This window comes from Pipra filicauda, unplaced genomic scaffold (assembly GCF_003945595.2).
Source record: "Pipra filicauda isolate LSUMZ 115617 unplaced genomic scaffold, ASM394559v2 scaffold1_size10287979_pilon, whole genome shotgun sequence".
Classification (NCBI taxonomy): Eukaryota; Metazoa; Chordata; class Aves; order Passeriformes; family Pipridae; genus Pipra; species Pipra filicauda.
In genome coordinates, this window is record NW_024104310.1 from 2,587,704 (window position 1) to 2,610,726 (window position 23,023).

Sequence of the window (23,023 nt, forward strand, 5' to 3'; positions counted from 1 at the left end):
TGTTATATGAAATGAAACACGTCATTTCACTTGGTTAAAGTCATGACTTTCAATAAACAAACAACTGCATTTTAGGAAAAAAAGAGCAGTGACAGGCTAAACATAACAATAGAATATGTCCAACGGGTGAAACATCACCTTGTTTCTCAGCACGATCTTGTCATTCATGCCTGTAGGTCCTTTCACAAGGACTACCATAACTCCTTCCTCTTTGGCTGACCCAATTTCAGCAATTTTTGAGTGTGCAAAATGTTTCCCCTGCAGCCTAGCTCAAGCACTCAAAGGAATGAAAAACACAAATCCCCAAACTACCATGCAGAACTCCATTTTCATGTCATACTTCTCTCCTCCTTCCACTTTTTCTGGGGACAGGGTTGGTTGGTTTTGGTTTGGTTTTTTGGTTTTGGAGTTTTTTTGGTTTTTTACACTTCCTGTCATCATTTCTGGTACAAGACACTTCAGAACATCCTGTCATTTGGAACATCCTTTTAAAATTTTTCTGCCGTGTTTATTTTGATTTTAAAATATGTTAGGCAGAATTTTTTCCTCTCACCAGTTTAGCTTCTCTTTTGTTTAACTATTATTTATTATAACTTATTTTTGTAGGGAAGGAAAGCAATTTGTGTCACAGCCTGTATAAAAGACACTCACAAAGTGAAGTTTTGCTGTATACTCCTCTCTCCTCTCCCACAAAGAATATCGGTGTGTTTTAAATGAACAGTCAAAATTGAATCACAGGCAGCTCTGCACTACAAAGGACAATGATTCAATATAATTCTAGATGCCTATTGAATTCTGATGTCTATGTGTCAGTACTCCAGTAGTGATGTCTTTTATAAATCAGTTTTCATTATTATATGTTGCTATTAAGACTACTATTAAAAAGGGAGCAAGGATTCCTCAGATACATGTGTCTGTCTACTTTGTATACATAAAACGGCATTCATTCTTTCTCATGTGGTAGGTGGCTTTTCTGATCATTTGCACTGTATTGTTATTCAAATATAATAATATGCAGTTCCACGTCAATTAGATCTGACAGGCCCTCTACACATGGATTCTTGACAACTGTCTTCCAAGCACTGGCAATATACTGGGTCAACCAGTGCCCCTTGAAGGCACCTTGGAGGTGCAATTTCCCTAGGAAGCAGGAGAAGCAGCATTATGTTGAAGTTATTTTAGTTGGTCATAGTCTACCATCACCATTGGTTTTTACCATGTGCACTCTATAACCAATGGCCAGAAGGGATTGTGGACCATTGGATCACAATGCCGAGGTAAAAACAAGCAAGGCTTTTAGGACTTCACTGAACATACAAGTCACAGTCCAGTTTACATATGCTGATTTTGTGCCTTGGGAAATACAGCCAGCTTTTTTCCGTGGCATCTGTTTTCTCTGTTCCAGATCAGTAGAAGGAGTTTGCTGCAGGCTGGGTTTTGTTCTCATCCAAAATTAAGAGCATCTGATAGTTTGTTCCTGAAGAAGGCTTCGGGTTTCACAGCTATGAGTTAGAAGTTTCTTATAGTAGTGCTTCTAATCCCAAATTTGAACTGCAGTTCAAAGAAGATGGTTTTTAGTGTGTTGCCATTTTCCTAATTCATAGAAAAGGATGAGAACACTTTACTTTTACTTCATAGTTATATACATTTTCATATTTTGTACTTTAGAGTCTTCTGTACCTGATATTCTGAAGACATTTTTTACCACAAAATAGAATAAAAATAACTGCTTTTACCTATCTTTGGTTATAAAGTGTTCATGCCAAGGACTGTTTCTTTCAGTTGATTCATTCTAGGGATTGATCATCTTCCTGGAGGCACCTGAGGTGTTGCTATAAATAAAAATTGTAACATGTTCTATATGCAAAAGATCACTGACAAGAGAAGCTGAAGGTATCAACCAAATGCCATTGAGAGTTGCAGTATGTCTGAAGAACCCAGATTGTAACTCAGAGAAGAGATTTTTGTCTGAAATGTACATTTGCTGACCTGCCTTGCCCGTTGGATTATATCGCAGTTTTGTCAGGAAGCAGCTTTCTTCTTTCTTTCTTTTTATTCTTCTTCAATAGCAGGTTCACTGGAAGAACTCTTGCAGCTACTGCTCCTGAAGTTTAATTTATGCCTTTTGAAATAACTACAACTTGTGAAACTCTGTCACTGGGGGAAATCAGATTGAAATTTTCTCTTGAATAGTTGGATTATTATTGTAACCACTTAAAAGGTGACAGGATCTTCACCTCAGCCATTTTTTTTGCCTGAGAAGTGATGGAAATGTCACCCAGTTAAACAGCAGATCAGAGCATCATTTAAAAACATGTCTCATTAAACACTCAGCTCTTGTTATGACCCTCATGGATTGGTTGCTACTGAGTTTATGAAAAATGAAATGCATTACTTTTTTGAGAAGCTTTAGCAGTGTATTTTCCATTCTCATTCAGGGCAGGAATGCCTGCCACTTATTAATCAGTTAGAATCTGGCCTACTGCTCACCTAATTCAAAGACTGGAGAATGAAGGAAAAAGGATGAGTGTTGAAAATAGCTTTTGCCTTTTTTTTTTTAACAAGTAGTATTTGTCATGCTTTGCAGACTTTTGAAGGCAACACCAACTATGACACGCCTGAACTGAGGACTTTTGAACCTGTATCGACAAGATTCATCCGTGTCTACCCTGAGAGAGCCACACATGGGGGACTGGGGCTGCGAATGGAGCTGCTGGGCTGTGAACTCGAAGGTAATTGCTCTGATAGAGATGAATGCACTTTATTATTTTCATAAATACATTCTCTACGTGGTCTACTGCAGAAGACTGCTGTGTCTGCACAGGCAACACGTTGGACTCTCACTTCCATGACTGCCATTAGTGCTGTTTCTTGGCCTAATAAGTTCCTTCTCTGCAGACATTTGAATATGCCCAAGGCACAAGTATTATTCTTTTTTTCCCATTCCTTTGTTGAATCACGATTATATTCTCCACATGGTTTTCCGTTCCCTTAAGCAGCTTTATGATTATACTTTTGAGAATCATAGAACTATTAGGAGAGAATAAAGACAGGAACTTTAATTTTATGTTACCACAATACAACCCTGTAAGAGATGTTTTCTGATTGTGCACAGGGAGCTCTGCACTAAATATAGCGATTATGTCCCTCTATCCTTCAAAGAACCAGAAAGTCACACCAGAATCTATGGTGGGCAAAGATCACTTGGCTGGACAGTGTCTGTGCTGTTCCTTTTTGGGGGTAAAAGGGGACCTCTTTGTCCCTTTCCAAGCTTCAGTTTTGCAAGAGTATATAGGAGATGAAAGACCAGGAAAAGCAAAGTTTAGACATTTATCCTTGGACTGTGACATGAAGTCAGCTTTGATTCTTGTTATATAAACAATGATTATTTACTTTCATAGATAACTACAGGCAACACTATGCGAATTTCACAATTTTGTCTGGTGAGTGATGGTATAGTGGTGAGGTTTATAAGTCACCCAGCTTAACAACACACTGAATAGCAAACCATGTTATTTGGGGTTTCATGTGACACCTCGTATAGAAGTAGCGGAACAGGCTCCCAAGATGAATGGAAGCAACTGCTCTGCCTCCATTCCTTTCTCACCATTTCTCCCCCAAGGGGGAAGTGTGGGAGGCATTTGCTGTGAGAACTGAGGAGTTCTGTGTTGTTTTTTTTAGTGAAGGCCAGATTGAATAAGTATGCTTTTACTTGGCCCGGAAAGTGGAGAGGTTGGAAATACTTCTTAGTTCCTGCAGGAAGTCCTCATTTCCTGTGGGAATACTTAGTTCCTGCAGACTATTGTGCTACTTGCTCAGGAAAAAAGAAAACCCAGCACCTGCCTTATGTAAACTAACAACCTGTGGGCAAAGTCCTTCAGCCACAGGGCTCCTGTAGCCACCTAGACATCAAGAAGTGAGTCTATGGACCACCCTACAAGAACACATTGCTCAGTGAGATGGACAGTGAGATGCTCAGTGAGTGCTTTTAGGCAAACTGCAAAAGCAAGTACAATTTTTTTTTCCCGGGACTCTTTTTTGCATTTGTCTTTCTTCTATGGTGTACTTTTGATGTATGCTCACCTATAGGTCACCCATGTGACCTCACAAGTGAGGTCAGTTCACACTTAGCCATGGGAGAAGCATAATAAGAAAACTTTGTTGTATAACTGTATCTTAAGGAGGGAGTTGAATGAAGAGAAGTCACTTGAGATTTACTGAGCAAGAAAAGAGATGAGAAAAGAAGCATGGAGGTTAGCACAGAGAGCAGTAGAAATTAGCTCTCCAGCACTAATGAGCAAGGGCAAGTTTTGTGTGCTTGAAGCATCCCGGAGGGGCATATATGGAATGATGGCAGAGATGTGGGCAAGCTTGAGGCTATACAGGGACACAAAGATCAAGGTAAGAAATTTAACTGGATGTAGAAAGGTAGAGGGACCCGCCCCAGAGGGTTTTTTTATAGCAATGTGAGGAACAAACGCTCTGCATAATTCATAATAAGTACAGACCTTTTCTTTAACTGGGGGTAGATTAAACCTGTAAAGCATAGGTCTGAGTTTTAAAGAGGCATGTTTCATCCCAGGATATAGCTGCTTCAAAAACTAGCACCTCTCCTGACATTTTCAGGCCAAAAAGTCAGTGTATGTGATCTTGTGTGCACAGCAGGAACTGGGGGCAGTAGAAGGGAAAAGATGAATCTGCAAAGGACATGCATTATTGCATAACTTATAATGAGTGAAAAAGATTGCTAATGAAAATAACAATAGATGAGAACAGACAAAAGCCTAGATCACATTCCAGGAGTGCTTATCTTGAGCCAGGGAACTATATGTGCAGCATAAAACATAAACACAACACCAAATATCTGTATTCTGATTTTCCAGATGTGATATGCTTTGCAGATACTGGGCTACAGATGTGTTTTCTGGCATTTTACACAAACCTGAAGCTTTAACTGCACTAACAGAATTCAGACTTCTGTCGGTTAGGCAGCAGCTACTGGAAAGTCATCACCAGTGAGAAGCAGGCAGGTGGCCGGGAGGGATGACTGACATCACTGATGTCTTATTTATTTATAACTTCAACAAAAAACAAAAGAAACTCCTTCCAGGTCTCCTCATTGAGCACAAAGTGATTCTAAATCACACTACCTTCCTGCCGCTGTTACCAGGACTCTGCTCAGACATTTCCTCTCTTACATATGTTCTGCAGAGAGGTTTCTTCAGCAATGTGGTGGATGTTGGAGAATTACCAGCTTGAGCATGAGCCCCTCCTGCTCCTCTCTACAGGCCCACTGACAGGCACTTTGGCCAGCAATAAAATTATGGGGTTTCTACCCTCCACACAATCCCCCAAGACTCTCATTCTGCCTTGCCAGCCTTTCACTGTTCCTTCGTAGGAGCAATAAACACTCATTAGCCAGTGAATAGAGAGTCCGGGGCTTTGCTGCCCAACTCTGCTCAGCCCTTGATCTCAGACACATCAGAGTGCCTTAGTGCAGGAGTCAGAACAGATGCTCCCCGTTCCAAAGAAATGCTAACTAACCTGCAAGGTAGAGTTGCTTCAATCCTCAGATAGAACACGCGAAGACAGCATATGGTGTTCATCAAGAGGTTACTGCCAATTGCATGCTGGTTCTCCAGCACATGTTTTAACTGAATGACTGGATCTTGTTTCAGCTCCTACCGCTGTCCCAACCGTTTCTGAAGGCAAGCCCGTGGATGAGTGTGATGATGACCAGGCAAACTGTCACAGTGGCACAGGTGATGACTACCAACTGACAGGTGCAGAAACCATCCTCATTCCATTGCAGCTTCATTGTAGCTCATATCCATCAACAGCTAAATGTTTGCACTGATTTAATCACTCAACATTAATGAATATTGGTATGCAGTTCATATTGTTAGTGCTGCCAAAACATGGGCATCTGCCTTTTACATATGACAATACTTTTGATTGTTTTCTCAGCTATGTAATTTTTGAAGCAAATAACAGTGACTAGATGGAAGAGAGGGCAATTTTTGTAGCAGGAATTGTGTCTAATGAAATGCCCTAATCAAACTCCCTCTTACTAACAGAAAAGCTGGACAAACCTTTTGGAGTTTATTGCCTGAGATTGAAGAACTCCAAATATTGTTTAGATTTACATATCTGCTCCCTACCTAACATTTAGTATAGGAGTCGAATCTCATCCCCAAACCTTTCCCAGACAGAAACAAAACACATTTGTTTCATCAAAGCATACTTACACATACTCACGCTGCCAGAAATATTTCCATGAGCTTTTCCACCAACAATGCATTACAGCCACAGAGGGGCTAATGTTCTCCAAGCTGCCATCACTAGCAGAAAAATAGGGGGGGGAGGCATAACATAGTCTGCATCTGGAACAGAGGAAGCTTGCTAAGTTTCATATCCTCACAGTTTTGCACAGAACCACTAGTCCTTCTAGAGAGCTGACACTGCACCTCTATGCGTTTGATCTCTTCTTGGAGGTCACTTGTTCTGCAAATCTCTGGGTCTGTTTGATGAGATCTGTACATGTACATTAATTGAGTTTATTTTTAGATACAGCAACACGAGTTATTTCATCACTGCTCCCTGATGGGCTTATCTAATAAATGTTTATTGCTTCTTATATCAATGATATAAAATAGTATTAAAATCTGGCAATAGCTGTCCCAGAGGACATTGGGAAAGCTTAGGTAAGAGATTGGCTTTTCGGACGGAGCCAAGTAGAACATCAGGCAGCAGATACTAATGAGAGTGCAGTTTCAGCATCAAACCCTTTCTGAGTTTTGCCAATGTCTCCTGTAATTGCATGTTGCAAACCATAAATTGAAAAAAGAAGTCTTGAGTGGAAAAGACAGTGCATGGTCACTGTCACTGCTTTTCAAATCCGTGCCCCAGACGAATCTTATTCCCTTTGAAAACAGCCATGTGGGGAGTCTGACAAAATACTCTGTATTGTGTTTAAGGTAACTCAGAAATCTTTCAGTGTTTAAACATGGTAATTTATTAATCTTTTAGAAAAGAAAGACCCAGGTCAGGAAACACTGGAGCTTTCCTGCAAAGCCTTACATGGTCTGGGAAAGCCCAATAGGTAGAGACATATTTTACATAGATGGAGGCTGTATGAGGGGACAGAGAGAGATCTATTCAAGCACCTTCCATGTTCACTCAGTCTCTGCACTTCAGGGAGCTCAGGAATGCGTCCAACATGTCTCTTAGGGAAAACTCACTGAGCAGAAGAAAAACCTTATGGCAGTTTTTGCAGGTTGAGCTTATGGAGCAGTTTATAATCTCTAAGACAAAGGAACAGCCACTGGCCTTTCTGAGCACCAGTTCTTTTGGGGAACTGAACCTGTTTCAGTACTAATATTGAAAATTACTACATTGCCCTTCTACAAAGGTGCAGACACTTTAGTATAATTTATTATTCATGGCTAGGCTTCGCGAACGAAGATTTAGGAAGGCTCTATCCGTGTTTGTTACAGGCACGCTGGTGACTTATGAGGCCAATATGAGATAGACATATCTGATTGCAAAAGGCACAGCAGAAAGACTCCTTAGGTGGTGTATTCAGCAGGATACGATTCTTTCTGCATTGTCTTTTCTCCTCGAGAGTGATCCTGCGTGCGTTCTCAAAGGAAACGGCAGCATTGTAGATGGTGTGTCTCCAGGCCTCCCGATTTGAGGCCAGAGTAGACCAGTTATGATGATCAATATGACCAAGGCTGAGATGATGTTTCAGGGAGTCCTTGTATCTTTTCTTCGAGGCTCCTCTCTTGCGGCATCCGGAGGCAAGTTCACCGTAAGGCAAGATCTTAGGGAGGCGGTGGTCCTTCATCCTTGAGACGTGCCCTGCCCAGCGCAGCTGAGTTCTCAGTAACATGGCCTCAATGCTAGTGACTGCTGCTTGTTCTAAAACAGATGTATTGGTCACATAACCTGACCAGTGGATGTTTAGGATAGTACGGAGGCAGCGTTGATGGAAGCGTTCTAGGAGACACAGGTGGTGGCGGTAGATGACCCATGATTCGGAACCGTATAAGAGAATAGACAGCACTATGGCTTTGTAAACACTGATCTTGGCGCTTTTCTTCAAGTGTTTATTATACCATACTCTTTTATGGAGTTTTCCAAAAGCACTATATGCCTTTGCTAACCTGTTGTCTATCTCCCCATCAATCTTACCATCTGAGGAGATGAGGCTACCTAGGTAGGTAAACTGCTGGACTGATTTAAGCTCTGACTGGCCAATGGTGATATGGGGATGATGGAAGGCTTCCTGAGGTGCAGGTTGGTAGAGGACTTCCGTCTTCTTTAAGCTGACTTCCAGCCCAAAGAGCTCAGCAGGGTCTGCAAAGCAGGATATTAAACGTTGCAGAGCTGCTTCTGTGTGGGCAACAAGGGCGGCGTCATCAGCATAAAGCAGCTCCCGGACAAGATGGTTTAAGGTCCTGGTGTGGGCCTTCAGTCGCCTTAGGTTGAAAAGGCTTCCATCAGTACGGTATCGAATGTAGATACTGTCCTGATCATCGAGGTCTGCTGTGGCCCTTTGGAGCATCATGCTGAAAAAGAGTGTGAATAGGGTTGGAGCAAGAACGCAGCCTTGTTTCACACCATTCTTTATTAGAAAGGGCTCAGAAAGTGCATTGCCATATCTGACTTGGCCGTGCTGATCCTCATGGAGTGAGATGATCATTTTAAGGAATTTAGGGGGACAACCTAAACGTTTCAAAATCTGCCACAGACCTTTTCTGCTCACAGTATCAAAAGCCTTGGTGAGGTTGATGAAGGTTACATGGAGACCTTTGCTCTGTTCTCTACACTTTTCTTGCAGTTGTCTGAGGACAAATACCATGTACCAAATACCATTTGGTATTTGGTATAATTTATTATTACAACACCTAGAAACCCCAGGCAGTGGTGCCCAGTTGTTCTGGACACTGGAGAAACACTTCATTGTACCTTTGAAGTTACTTAAAACACTAAAATGCACAGAACTGATTTTACCAATAAATTAATTGTAAACTTGCTTTTCTTCTGCCAAAATCATTGAAGGCAAGTATGTAAGTCTTGTGGCCGGTTAAGGATATCAGGGTAGTGCAGAGGGGATTTCATCAGAACCTTACCCTCTTTTATCCTTTCCCAGTGGGAGTGTGGCACCCGCGTTCTCATGGGTATGACTGTTAGAGTTGCTTTCGTGACAGCACTTGCACATATGTATCACAGTGAAGCCTCCCTTGCAATTAACTGTAATTGTGCTGGAGGCCAGATTCCTTCCTGCTCTATTTGGACCCCATACAGAGCTACTCTATTTGCGTGGCTTATAGCATTTCCCATCAGATTATTCTCACAAACATAAAGCTGATACAGCTTGGGCATTCATTCTCATTGGAAGTCATCATAGTCATCCTTTCTATAATGCTTTAAGCACTTGCTTGCTGTAGAAAAGAGGAGCCATTGACTGGTAATCAGCACCCCACTGTGCATTTATAATTGTGCTAATTTCCTTTTTGTTTCCTTTATCAATAATTTGAGGCTTGCTTTAAAAAGTCAAGTATTTTAAAAATAACAATTAGTGAGCTTAGGAGAGGTCCATGACCCCACTCACCTCTTGTTTATCTGCTTGAAGAAAAGGACAAAGGGGAGGTCTTTAATTCCTCCTTCACTTTGAGACCTGCCTTAGGTTAGATCCTAAAGTCAGGCAATTCCCATGTACTTCTCTTGTGAGCTGGTCTCACAACACAGCTATGAAACAACATGTGAAACAACTGGGGAGGAACCAGTATGGCAGGGGCTGAAGGACCTCACATCCCTGATGTGAGAAACAACATGTAATGAGTAAATGCACACAGTAATGACTCCTAGGAGGTACCATAAACATCAGTCACTGACTCCCTGTGTCATTTGGAGCAAATCTGTGTCTATAAACCCAGGACAGCCACAGGGACATGGTGAGGATTATTTAGTTGGTGTTTGCAACAACTCCAAAGATATAGAGGTTTATTTAATGAAGAGTCCTTGTGTTCCTTTTTGATAGAAGAAACCAGACCTTTGATGTCGTATTTTCATGCCTAAGCTCACATACTCAGTTACCTACATGTCTAATAAAGATGGCAATATTTCAGGTTTATATATAGGATATTCCTAATGACTGCTGTGTCCTTTATTGTGTCCCATGTATCATGATACGCATAATTTCTTTTCCAGGTGGGACTACAGTGCTGAATACAGAAAAGCCAACAGTAATTGACAATACATTACAACCAGGTAAAAAAGAATTCTTTTTTCTTATTAAAACCGCAATAAATTCCATACCCAAATTTCGTGCCAGAGACAAAATAATGAATTGCAGCACTTCCTGACTTCCCATTCCTTAAAAGTCTCTGAAGTAAAGAAGCATCTGGTCTCTTAGCTCTGTACAGTAAATATTTTATTCCTTTCATCCACATGTAGACACAGCAGAGAACAAGATTTCCTTCTGCATCAGCAAATGCCAAATGCTGACAAAATTAAACTAACTTAATCACACAGTGCACTCTTTAAATGTGGCATGTCAGTGACACAAAGTGTGTTTGCAAACTCCGGGAAAACAAAAACAGAGCCACACAGGCCCACTCACTATTTATATCCATGGTTTTACAAAACTAAGACAAGTAAAGTTTGCCAGTTTTCTCCACCAGGGAGCTGGCAGTTTTACAATATTGTTTTCTAGCAAGTTTTCTCAAAATAAACTGCTACCATGAACTTGAAAAGGGAAAACCAAGTTGTCACTTGCGGCGAGTCCTTTTTACTTAATACAATAACTGGCAGCTTTTAAATTCCTTAGTTTGCTGCTTCCACAGCTTGCATACCATTTTTTTAATATTCTGTACAATTTACTGGAACTGGGGAAGAGGATAGATTTGGGCAGAAAAGCCAAACTCGAAAAACTGTGAGCACCAGTTAAAAATCCTTTGCAACAATAACTGTGAAGCAGTAGAGGTCAATTTTCAGTTACTCCCATTTCCTCCATTAAAGCACAGTCAGGCACAGTCTTGCAAATGATTTATTAACAGGGTGGGTAAATGTTTATCATTGTTTCCTCGACCATGTGACAACAATCCTCTCTTGCTTCAAGTGAAAGAAAGGGACTAATAATGCAAGTTTCCTAGAGGACAGTGATGGTGTTGACCTGATTAAGAGATAGAGCTGACTTAGCTAAGGTGTTGTTCCCACTCTCAGCCTCTGCATTCAGATATTGCAGAGGCCAATGCTTTTACTCTCCTCAAAATTTGTCTCCAGTGTCATCCAGCTGGCTTAGTCAGCATACACTATTTCTAGCTCTACCCTGCTTTATGAGCAGAGGGGGATTGTGGTGCAATGAGAAGCACAACAGCAAACTAGCCCAGCCTCATGGGACACCTCTCCACCCTGCTCTTCAACAGTCAGCCTTGCTGAAGGGCTGGAGGGCTGCTGCTGATCCCACAGTTTGGAAAGGGGTGCGGAATGCTAAGGAAGAAAGGATTCTGTGCAACGGATTTAGAGTAAAGCACTCTGGTTTTTATGTCTGAAATTACATTTTAGGTTTCTATTTTGATGAAATTAAGAATTTATTTACAGGAGGGTTTTTTAAGTATCTTCTAGCATTTAAGCAAACTGTAAATTTAGAAAGTGCCTCTGTGCAATACAGTTTCGCTCCCTTCTCTCTAGTGCCAGCTGAGTTTGCAAGTTGTGTTTAATCCCCCTGGCTTGGGCGGGACTCCCCAGTAACAGATTGGCTGTTACTGCCAGAGATTAAGATATTTCTCTCCTTACTTCCCTCCTGCACCACCTTTGCTTACTCCGTGATGTGCCAAGATTTTTCTCTTATAAAGGAGTTTCTGGGGCTCTGTTCAAAGTATGCCAATGTTACTTCCCTGCATTGTGCTGCTAGGAACCATTTCCTTCCGGGGAATAAGGGACGAGTTCACATCCCAAACTCCAGGCTCCCACATGGCAGCACATTACAAAGATCATAGATAGAGATCAGTCAGACGCTAATAAATAAGAATAAGGTTTCCAGAATCTCCAGTTTAAGACATAAAGGTTTCCAGCTGCCTCATAATCCCTCACTGAAAAGCAGCCAAAAAACTCCCAAAAAGGGTCAGACAGAAATTTCCCTCAACATGGGGAAACCCCTCCTGGCTTGGGGGTGGTGTAAACATTTCCCTCTGCTGAAGGGGCATGGCTGGACCTGACTGGCACGACGGAGCACATTGGAGTGAGGGGCCACGCAGCTGGGAGAGAGTCTGCTGTGTCAGCTACAAATAATGTAGTTTAAACTGCCCTTGAGGTTACAGGGCTGCTCAGGGGGCCCCTGGCCCTCAGCTGCCTGAGGATAAGTGCACTCCTTCAGCTATTCTCAAGCTGAACAAGGTATCAAGTTAACATACCAAGGACTGAACCTTCAGTTTTGGCCTTAATTCCCTCTAAGGTGTGGTTTACCTTAAGATGCTAATGCACCATGAGGTAAATTATGAACTCCAAGCCAAAGAGCTATTCCAGATCAGATGCAGTTTGCAGGCTCCAGTGGGTAACCCTGCACGAACTACACGGTGGCAGTGCTGGCCACAGCAGCTCATGCCACAGTGAGTAGGGACAGAGACTAACCAGCCCCCTCAGTAGCAGCACCTGCCATGGCACAGGTACTTTGCAATAGGTGCCAACGCCATATATCGCTGCCCTACTGCCTGAATTCAAGCCTGCAAATACCCCTAATCTTGTTATCCCAAACTAACATGCTTGCGTGTGTCAAAGCCTGAGATTATCCCATTCCAACCAGCTTTCATACACTATGGAAACTGTTAAGAGCAAATAGCTGGAAAGCCTCCATGTACAAACAAGCTTTCCATCGAGGCGACTTTTACAGTTCATTTCAAGGAGACCGAATTGAAAGAAAATAAAAAATTATTGTGATTTCAAACTGCTAAAAATGTTTAAGGATTTGGATTATTTTTTATTTTTAAGAGAGGATCTACTTTCCTCCTCAAACTTAAAGATGCCTTTAACAAATCTGTCTGTCAAGGTAAATACCTTTCAGGCCTCAGCCTTAAGATTTGCTAACATGTAGTCTTTTTGAACACATCTTTTTCAATTCTGAAGGACTATTTGAAATGCTTGTCTCCTAGCTATTTACATACAAAGCAAGCTGTTCATTTACAGTATGTGCTCTCAGTGTATAAGTCAAGTCTCTTGTAAAGCAGACTGTTCCAAGAAGTAAAGTACCTTGTTTTTTGAACATGTAACAGCTATTTCAGAAAAATATAACTAAGAAATCTTGAATTAAAATCTATGCTAAGAAATAATTTAAAGGTAAAACAGGTCTGATTCTAATTTATGATGGGGTAATTTTGCATCAGTACAGGGGTATTAAAGCAGTTATCATTTACTATCATTTAAGGTAATTCTGTGCTGCCAGCATAAGTGATATAAAAAGGTGAAATGCAAATATGAATCAAACCACATATACTACTTTGAAGTGGTCCAAATTATGTTTGTAATTTCCTATTTTAATGTTGATTTACCCTTTGGCGAGAGCATCTTATAAGAGAATTTTCATAGCATTTTTAATGCCATCTTGCTCCTTCTTGCCTTTTGTTAGAGTATTTATAAAAATATATCAAAGTCTGTGGACCACGAAAGATTGATGGACTTGCAAGAAACTCACTCAACTAGATTTTCAAATTACTTTCTTGTTCATGTGCAGTAATGGTCCCAGCTGTGAGCAAGATGTGGTCAAAAAGTACAGCTGTTGGTTATTTTTTGAGAGGATAAATCTGTTTTAATTCAGTATCACGTACCCTACATCTTGAAAAAGGCATATGGGATTTCATCACACCTCTCTCTTAGATTCTCATCTGAGCTGCTATTTGATTACGTAATAGCTGGTTTTCTTCATCCTCTCAATACACACAAACCAAGAGATCAATCACCTATTGGCAGGAGAATTATCCTAGCAGGGGAATGGGTCAGCGCTGCAGAGGGAGCACAACAAATGCTACTTGTCCCTAGTTTCCTTCCTTCCACCAGAGCTGCCAAGCTGTAGTTCAAGGACAAAGAGCACAGATTGCCTGTAGCTTGCTGTGAGCTACTGTATCAGCCCCCTGAGACCTTTAATAGAAGTGTTGAACTAGTCTATCTTTTGCTGGGGCAAATCCATTGTCCATACTGAACCTTAATGAACCTATCCTCATGCTACAAGTGTCCTTTATTAATTGGCTAGCAGGTCTGTCTTTCTTTTTATGAGTCCCTGGGAGAAGGATTGGAAGAGACATAAGAATAGGCAATAAGAGATGGCATGTTTAAGGAGCCCATAAAATAAGAGCACTCTGAAATGGCTTGTCTTTGACCTTCAATCCCATTGCTGTGATTGTCTAAGGAATATATTAACACAATCACTTTTCAGAAAACAAATGGAACCTAGCAAGGAATAGCTAACTGAGAACAGGTTACCAGTCAAATTCTTCTCAGTTTCAGTGGAAACTTCTGCATGGAAAACAAGTTCATTTTTATGCTACACCATGCTGTCTCTGAGTCTGAAGCCAAGGAACACAGGCATGGCCAAAGCATATCAGACTTAGGCTCTTTGCCAATTTCCTGGACTATATATTTCAAATGAAAGTGTAAGAAACTATTTATTAGATGGGGCTGTGAAATTTAGCTCTGTTTTGAAACTCTCCTTCTAATCTCAATGTTCAGAGCTGTCCTTAGAGCATAAAGCGAAAGGCTTTGGTCACTTCCTGCACTTAAAATTAACAGTTAGATTCTGGATATTTTCCTTATTCATTTCAGTGTCCAGTTCTCTTTGAATTGTGTTCAGCCTTAGCAGCATTTGAGGGAGCAAGTACAGCTCACATCATGTGAGAATTTTTTCCCTTTGATCCACATTGAACTTCAATGAGTATCTCACAGTTCTTGGGCTATGAAATGGAAAAAACAGAATATTGTATTCTTTTTTTCTGAATTCTTCACTCAGTTACATACTTCTCCTGTGTATTCTGCTATTTATTTTTATTCAGAGTTGAACAATACTAGTCCTTTCAATCTGTTTGTGCTATGTGTTCATTTATGCTGTATGATATCTTCAGATGAATGCGATCTATCTACTACTGTTCTCCTTTGCTGTGGTTTGAATACCACACAGGCTATCACTAGCTTTGCATAATATAATCCTCTGGGATTAATAAGATTAATTTTGTTTTACGTTTTCTAAAACCTTTTCTAAAGTTCTCTCTCATGGCTCTGATGTCAAAGCCATGCAATATAGCTCTCCCTAGGCCTCCTTGACAATGAAAGGCTGTTTTTCATGATCTTAAAACCGTTTAATTCATTGCAATGTCATTCTATTTCTTTAAAAACTCCCCTTGATTTTCAGATGTCCCCTTTTGGGCAAATGTCTTTGATCTTAGCCCCATTGTCTAGAAAAAAAACCCATATACTGAAGAAAGAGACATAATGGATTGCCTTTCTGCACTCATGTGCTTAGGTTGAGCTCTGCTTCTTCAACGTTTTGAGCCCAAAGAGAGATTATTCACCACAATCTGCCTCTTTCCTAGAAAGGGCTAGGGTGCTCCAGGAAACATCTTTTCTCCACATTGAATTCCTGTGCCAGACATTATCTGTTTAATTCATTTGTTCCCAACTAGGATGCTGCATTCGTGACAATGTGGAGTAGACCCCTCTGGAGGCCAGCGGGAGAGAGGGGGGAGGCAGGAGGGATGGGGAGGATGAAAGGAAGGAGTGAGGAACGAGAGCTCGGTGCAGAGAGAGCCCCAGCACAGCAAAGGCACTGACAGGCAGAGGAGAGGGGCAGGAACTGCCATGGCTTAGACCTCTCTGCTGGCAGAATGAAGTTTTCTAGGGGCCAGAGGAGAGAGGGCACAGTGGCTGCAATGCAGGAATCCAGCGAGTTGAGTTAAAACTATGTCTGGGAGCAAGGACCTGCCAAACAAGGACACAGCGGGCAAGGAGAGAATGATAGATGAACCCTTTTTATATCCATTCTGTCTCAACCTGCTCACCTGAGGTTTCCTCTGTCTTGATAAAATGATTATTCTAGTTTAATTTCCATTAAAATCTGGGTTGTGAGTTCAAAAGCCTTCCCAGTCTTCCCTGGCATCTCACTACATGGAGGAGGTCTTTGCTTCTTCAGACTGGAAGAGCTTCACCTCAAAGGTCAGGACAACCACAGGTCTCAACACACTTCTCATATTTCTCCTTATTTTCCCACAATAAACGAACTCATTCTAGGGGTTGCATTATCTTTCATGACTTTTTTTATTAATAATGGGCAAGACACACAATTCTTCCCCCAGAGCTGATATTGATGGGAGAACAGAGTCCTTTGTTCTTAGTTTATACTTGCACAAAGCATCACATTAAAGTAAACCTGAATTATTCCTTTAATAAGGCGTGAGTCATGACTGAGAAAAGACTCCAAGATTTGGTCACATTGCTGTGGGAAGGGTATTGCTCTACTGGGAATTGTCATTGCTCAAGGTGAGATAAAAGTTCACACCAATGTGTTAGGAAGCAAAAGCTCAAAAGATTTCAAACTGCTTCTGAAAATGAGAAATGCAAGGGATTTATGTGCTATCTTCATATAATCTTTCCATTTAAATTCCAAGTTCTATTGAAGAAAATAAGCTACTATGTATTAAACCTTTGGGCAGAATTGAAAAGGAGCTAAAGACAAGATATGATCTCATCCTGACCATAATGCCAGACTTCCCTTGTTTTATGCAGAGCTTGTTTTGAAGCTTATTTTGAGTTCATTTGGCAATCAGCCACATTTGTCCCTTTTCCCTTTCAATTTGTCCATTTCAATGCTGCCATCTTGTGGGCCTACTTAACCGTCTCGAAGATGCTGAATGAGTTCCTTATTGAAGCCATGTACTGCAGATTTCACCCGAAATTCTTTCCTTGCCAAGGACATTCCACTAATGTTTCTGTCTTTTCTAATATTTGTCCAAATCTCATTGCAAGTTGTTGCAAAACGTTGCACCATTACAAGGCAAAGAAATACCAGAAAGTATATCTGATAAGTAAGCCGGATCTTTCTTTGTGAGTCATGTATGTTACAATGTGGTTATCAGCTAATGTGGGCAAATCACAAGAATCAATCAAAAAATCCCAAAATATGGGTCATAAAGAGACAGGAAACAATCACATCATTTACAAAAAATAGTAGGTTTTCATCTGTTTCCCAGGAGGGATGCTCTTGCTATGGCTTCTCACAGTTTAAGGAGGAATGGTTCCATTAATGGTCAATTGTATACATTTGTTTTGAAGTACAAAATTAATCATCATATGTTGTTCCCCCTTTTCCCTCTTTCATTGCAGAACTACCACTATACAATTTCAACTGTGCCTTTGGCTGGGGATCCCAAAAGACTTTGTGCCACTGGGAGCACGACAACCAGGTGGATTTAAGGTGGGCAATCCTGACCAGCAAAACCGGGCCAATTCAAGACCACACAGGTAATCATGAGTTCATGATTTAGCCATTTTACATGGGAAGAGATTGTTCTGTTTAATACCAGCAAGTCTTCAAAAATGACAGGATAGAGAATTATAACTAAAGTATATTATAAGGTATCTTATAGCTAAAGTTGAAGTAGGTAAAGTCAAAAAGATGGTTCTCTAGGAAACCTAATCTATTATAGGTAGTTACAGCTGACCGTAATTATACTTTTTGTTGGGGAATAAAGATTATTTATTGTTAGGAACTGAAGATATTCCCTTGACTTGCCTTTGGATAACCATCATCTGGTGTAGAAAAATATTTGAATGAACAAATATTTTGCAAATGTCACTGACCAACTGATACAGTCATGCACAAACCTCACTTTATTCCTGTTTGTAGTTAGAGGGACTACCCACCACAGCAAGGTATTCTAAGTGAAACTTCCCAGATTGATGTATTACCATACTCTTCTCCTTTCCAGCAGGAGTTGGAGATTATAGCCATCCTTTGCTCACACTCAGTTTTTCCAGAAATATCACCCTGGGAAATTGATTGGTTTGTTTTGTAGTATCTAACTCATGGCTCTGCATAATTAGGCAATAAATATGCTGCAGGGTAGTGGAGAAGGGAGGGCACTGTGTGACCTGCACAGCCTCTCACTTTAGTGTTCTCGCTTGCATACGTGCAGATTAATCAAATGTGTTGAGATGAATCCCCCTTCCCACTTCTGCTACCCTTTGCCTAATGAGAATGACAAGGAAATTAGACAAAATTGGACTTTTTAAATCCTGAGACACTTTCAATTGAATCTTAAGACAAGTACAGTAGTTTCAGGGAAAAAAAAAAAACTTGTAATACTTTGACTATAAATGGCATTGTACAAATAAATGGTATCAAATTAACTAAATGCAGTTAGCTGAAGTGAAGGCTGTAATGGTGGAAAAATTGATGTAAAGTGAAATGGCTCAGTAGGATCTGACATTGAAAAGAGGTTAAAAGCTATGTTAGCCAGAGACTGACAAAATCTAAAAGGCATGCATAAGTAAAGCTCTAATTAAGACAATGAAGAAAGAGTTCCTGACCTAGCTCTGCAATAATATTCTGAAAATGAGAGCTATCTGCACTTTGCCACCAAAGATTACTGAGAGACTGAACCTGTCTTCAGTCAAGAGATGAAGAAATTATATTCTTCAAATGAGATTTTGTTGTTTCCCCTGGGCCTTGCTAGCACAAAAAACTTATTTGTCCCATGAGCTGTAGCTTTAGTAAGTCTTACAGGCCACCCTTTTTTCTCCTACTGCACTAACTTTCAATATTTTCCAAAATTTTCCTTAAAGAACACCTTCACCTGCCAGGTTTGCCCTTCACCTGCCAGGTTTGCCATTCACCTGCCCGCAGGTATAGAATGAGTGGGGTGATGTGAATGCAGACCATGAGCAGTCTGGATGGCACTGATGTCCCAAACAAACCCTCAGTGTCACCACTATGTAGCAAGGCCACCCAATGTGTTGGGAGAACCACAGTGAGCAACTCCCAGACACATCTTTCTCTCAGCCACATGCACAAAGCTAAAGAAAATCCACAGAAGTCATCTTCAACAGCAATTGCTTTAAGACAGCAGGATACACTGTATGTCACTTCAAATTATACATGTTGTGATTAAATCTGGCCGGTGTTAGGTCTTCCAACTGAGACAGTCATCCTAATGCTGTGATTATTTTCCTTTTTTCTTCCCTCTGGATTTCCCTATTACCATTCTTTGATGAGATTTGCACATGTTGTGCTGCTCTCTGCACAGAAGCAAAGTTGGAAAGAGCATATAGATATAACCACTCCTGCTTAAGAAGCTGGACAAGATGTTACTGCAGTAAGACAGGAAAAAAAGAAGGCATAATTTTTTTTGACAATTTAATATCATCTTTCCCTGTAAAATTCTTTCAAAGACCAGATACTTCAACATGCATGTTGGGCAGGATACTCTAACTGCCCACAGAAAAATCCAAACAAAACATCCTTGCCTCATGTTACAAGAAATATTTTCCATTCTCATTTATTAGGCCCACTTCTTCCACCCACTGGGTTTATCCCATTCCTCTTTGTTTCTGGTTCACCTTTTACTACCCTGTCCTTATACTTCCCAGAGTAACAATGCTCATCTTCCCATCTTCATTGGACTATACCATTGCTATCCAGCAAGTATCAATTATATACTATTTCACATGAAATTCAAGAATATCATGTATAAACAAACACCAATGCTGATTAAAGACCACCCTTCCAAAACATCTTTTGCCTCTTTTTAATTTCCTTTTGTTTAAGTATTGGTATGAACAGAAAAATGTACACTTATTTCAGCATTTGAGCAATAGTATTTTTTATTATTACTTTTGTCCTACCTACTCTCAAAATATCTTTATACCAATGTCAATAAATATTATCTCCATCCTTTTGTGTGAGTGCATTGCACATGCAGTCTATTCTTAAACACACCAGGATGAACTTCATGTTTTTCCACTGTAATTCCCAGCAAAGAATCTGTTCAAAAGCTGACTGGAATGGATGTCTAGCTGGTGTAAATCAGAACCACTTCTCTATAGTCAGTATCTTGTTAAGCAATTTTCTGTTACCAAACTAATCACACTCCCACATGCTTCTCTCCCAGGGTGATTAAGAAAGTAATTTTCCAAGTTAAGGGTATTAGGTGTTCAGATTTCAACATGTATAAATCCATTATGCTCTTCAGAACGTACCAGTCATAATCTTCCTCTTTCAAGAAACGGCTCATAAGTACATAGTGCCCAGTATATTGTTAGAAAAATCAAGGGCGTAAGTCAGACACCATCTGCAACTCTATTTAGGAACACTATTTAGATCTCAGTTCCTGATCTCTGACCATGGCTATTCAAAGCCATTTCATCCTTCAGTGCTTTCCCCATTCTAATCTTGCCTTCTCGAGTACAGATTACTTTAAACAGAGGTTTTTTAAGAGCTCTCTGCACAATTACCATACAGTAGGCCCCAGGGACTTTTATTTAGCCAGCCTAGTGTTGGCTGCCTTCAGGAGGTGCACGCTGAGTAATGGAGCATATGCTGTCACACCAAACAGGCTTTTGCCTCCTTCCCTGAGCAAAAGCAAATGCCTTGCGTGTGTCACGTAGTGAGCGTGTTCTTACAGCTCACTGTCAGCACAAAGCATCCCAGTGAACAGCACAGGAGACAGGGAGAGGTAATCATGGAATAACAATGGTTTGGGTCCTGGACAAGACCTTTAAAAGGCATGTAGTCCCAGCCCCCTGCAATGAACTGGGACATCTTCAACTATATCAGAACCCCTTCCAACCTCATCTTGAGCATTCCTAGGAATGGTGCATTTACTCCTCTCTGGACAGCCCGTGCCACTGTTTCACCACCCACCAATTTTCTTCCTTGTGTCTAGTCTGAATCTACCCTCTTTTAGTGTCCATTACCCTGTGTCCTGTCACTAAAGGCCCTATTAAGAAGTTTGTCCTCATCTGTGTTATAAGTCCTCTTTACTTACTGAAAGGCAGCACTGAAGTATCCCCAGAGCCTTCTCTTCTCCAGGCTGAACAACCCCTACTCTCTCAGCCTGTCCTCATAGGTCAGGTGCTCCAGCTCTCTGAACATCTTGGTGGCACTCTCCTTACAGCATATGAGCTTTCCTAGAGCTCCCAAAACAACCCACTCTGACTCTCATTTGTGATGCTTGACCCGCCAGCATGGAAGGAAAGCAAAATGGTCAGGGGTGGTCGGGGATTCTTATGTTAACAAAGAAAATTAAAACTGGTGGCTATTCCTAACACAGTCCTTTTGTCACAGTAGGAGATGGCAATTTCATTTACTCACAAGCTGATGAAAGCCAGAAAGGCAAAGTCGCCCGACTGCTGAGCCCCGTGATTTCCTCGCAGAACTCTGCCCACTGCATGACTTTCTGGTACCACATGTCCGGCGCACACGTGGGCACCCTGAAGATCAAACTGCGGTACCAAAAGCCAGATGAATATGACCAGGTGCTGTGGACCCTGAGTGGGCACCAGGCAAACTACTGGAAGGAAGGACGCGTTCTTCTTCACAAATCTGTGAAACACTACCAGGTGAGCTTGGCTGCTCCCCGCTGAACTACCAGAGCTGAGGTCATGTTTTATACACCGTAGCAAAAGATGTCACTGAAGGATTTGTGTAGACAGTATTACACCTACAGATGAGGTGGCTTGCTGTGACTAATAATAGTGAAATATTTCATGGTATCTCAGATTACAGTGATGCAAGCAATTTGTTATCAAAGGCCAAATAAATACTTTGGAAATTGTTTATCATCAGTCACAAAGCTGCCTCTTTGCCACAGTTTTGCTGATGTAGATGTCTGTAATGAAGTTATGACAGTATATAAATTTACATTTGAGTGCATAAGTTCATAAAGGCAGGCAATGCAGATTTTCAGGCCGCAAACAAAGTACATGTAGATGTGACATCATGGCAGGTGAAGATGTGTGTTAACAACTAATTAAGAAATCCTGAAAGCTGCAATTGTGTGCTAACATGAAAACAATGTTAATATTATCTTGTTTTGCCAGGTGGTTATTGAGGGAGAAATTGGAAAAGGAACTGGAGGAATTGCTGTGGATGATATTAAAATTGACAATCACGTAGCACAAGAGGATTGCCGAAGTAAGTGTAAAAAACAAGAACATAGAGAATTCTCATCCAAAACATTATTTATTTTGTTTTGATAGCTGCTTTTTTCTCTGAGAAAGAGATAGATAATTATTAGCTATATGGGAAGTTTTCCATTGAAAACATTCTGATTCAGCCCATAGCTTTATTCATAGTAAGTGCCACTGCTTTCACCTCAGAATGCCAGTGTTTTGGATCAGAACCGGCATCCTACTGACATGGGTCACAGCATGTTCACATTCTCACATCTCTCCCTGTATTTCATATTGATGCCCTCTTTAAATTTCTCTACTTTTCCTAATGCTCTTCCCTGTTTTAACTAATGTTCAAAATCCAATTTAATTTCTTCACCCTTTTTAGGTCACTTACTACCAAGTCTACTTAAATTCTTTTTTAAAGGAGCGTATGAAACCCTTACAGGATAAGTAGACAGAGTGAAATGGCCCCTGCTCTGTCCTCTGCTGTCCTGTCATTCTGAGTTTGCTGTGGCTCATTTGCTGTAGTCGTCAGCTCCCAGACATGCAGGACACAAAGTAATATTAGGACATGGCCTTTCCCACATCTGAGCCAGGCTATTCCTGAGATGCTCTTTGAGTCCTTTTATTTCTGGCCAGTCTTGGGTTATTCCAGTCACTGCTGATCATATGCACATTGCATGCTGCACGTAATTTGGCAGCAGTAGCCCCAGATAAACACAAGCACTGAATGCTGTCCTTCGCAGTGGAGATGAAGCAATTACTTTTATGTAAAAGAGGGAATAGAAATTATTAGATTTAGGAAGATAAACTTATGCCATGTGAGTTGGCAACATGACTGAGAGCAGTAATAGAGGGTGCT

At 40.9% G+C, this 23,023-nt stretch overlaps 1 protein-coding gene across 5 annotated transcripts in view; it reads left to right on the forward strand.

The window, feature by feature from the left end:
* The window catches only part of NRP1 (neuropilin 1), a 114,557-nt gene that overhangs the window by 85,736 nt on the left and 5,798 nt on the right, over positions 1 to 23,023 (forward strand). For 2 of the 5 annotated variants that reach the window (XM_027717333.2, XM_039380634.1), the window contains exons 11-16: positions 2,588 to 2,732; positions 5,679 to 5,783; positions 10,219 to 10,278; positions 17,371 to 17,508; positions 21,332 to 21,606; positions 22,087 to 22,180. In XM_027717333.2, the coding sequence (XP_027573134.1) occupies positions 2,588 to 2,732; positions 5,679 to 5,783; positions 10,219 to 10,278; positions 17,371 to 17,508; positions 21,332 to 21,606; positions 22,087 to 22,180 (817 nt within the window). The remainder of the gene's footprint in view (positions 1 to 2,587; positions 2,733 to 5,678; positions 5,784 to 10,218; positions 10,279 to 17,370; positions 17,509 to 21,331; positions 21,607 to 22,086; positions 22,181 to 23,023) is intronic. The other 3 variants (XM_027717335.2, XM_039380635.1, XM_027717336.2) reach the window with 3 other exon arrangements.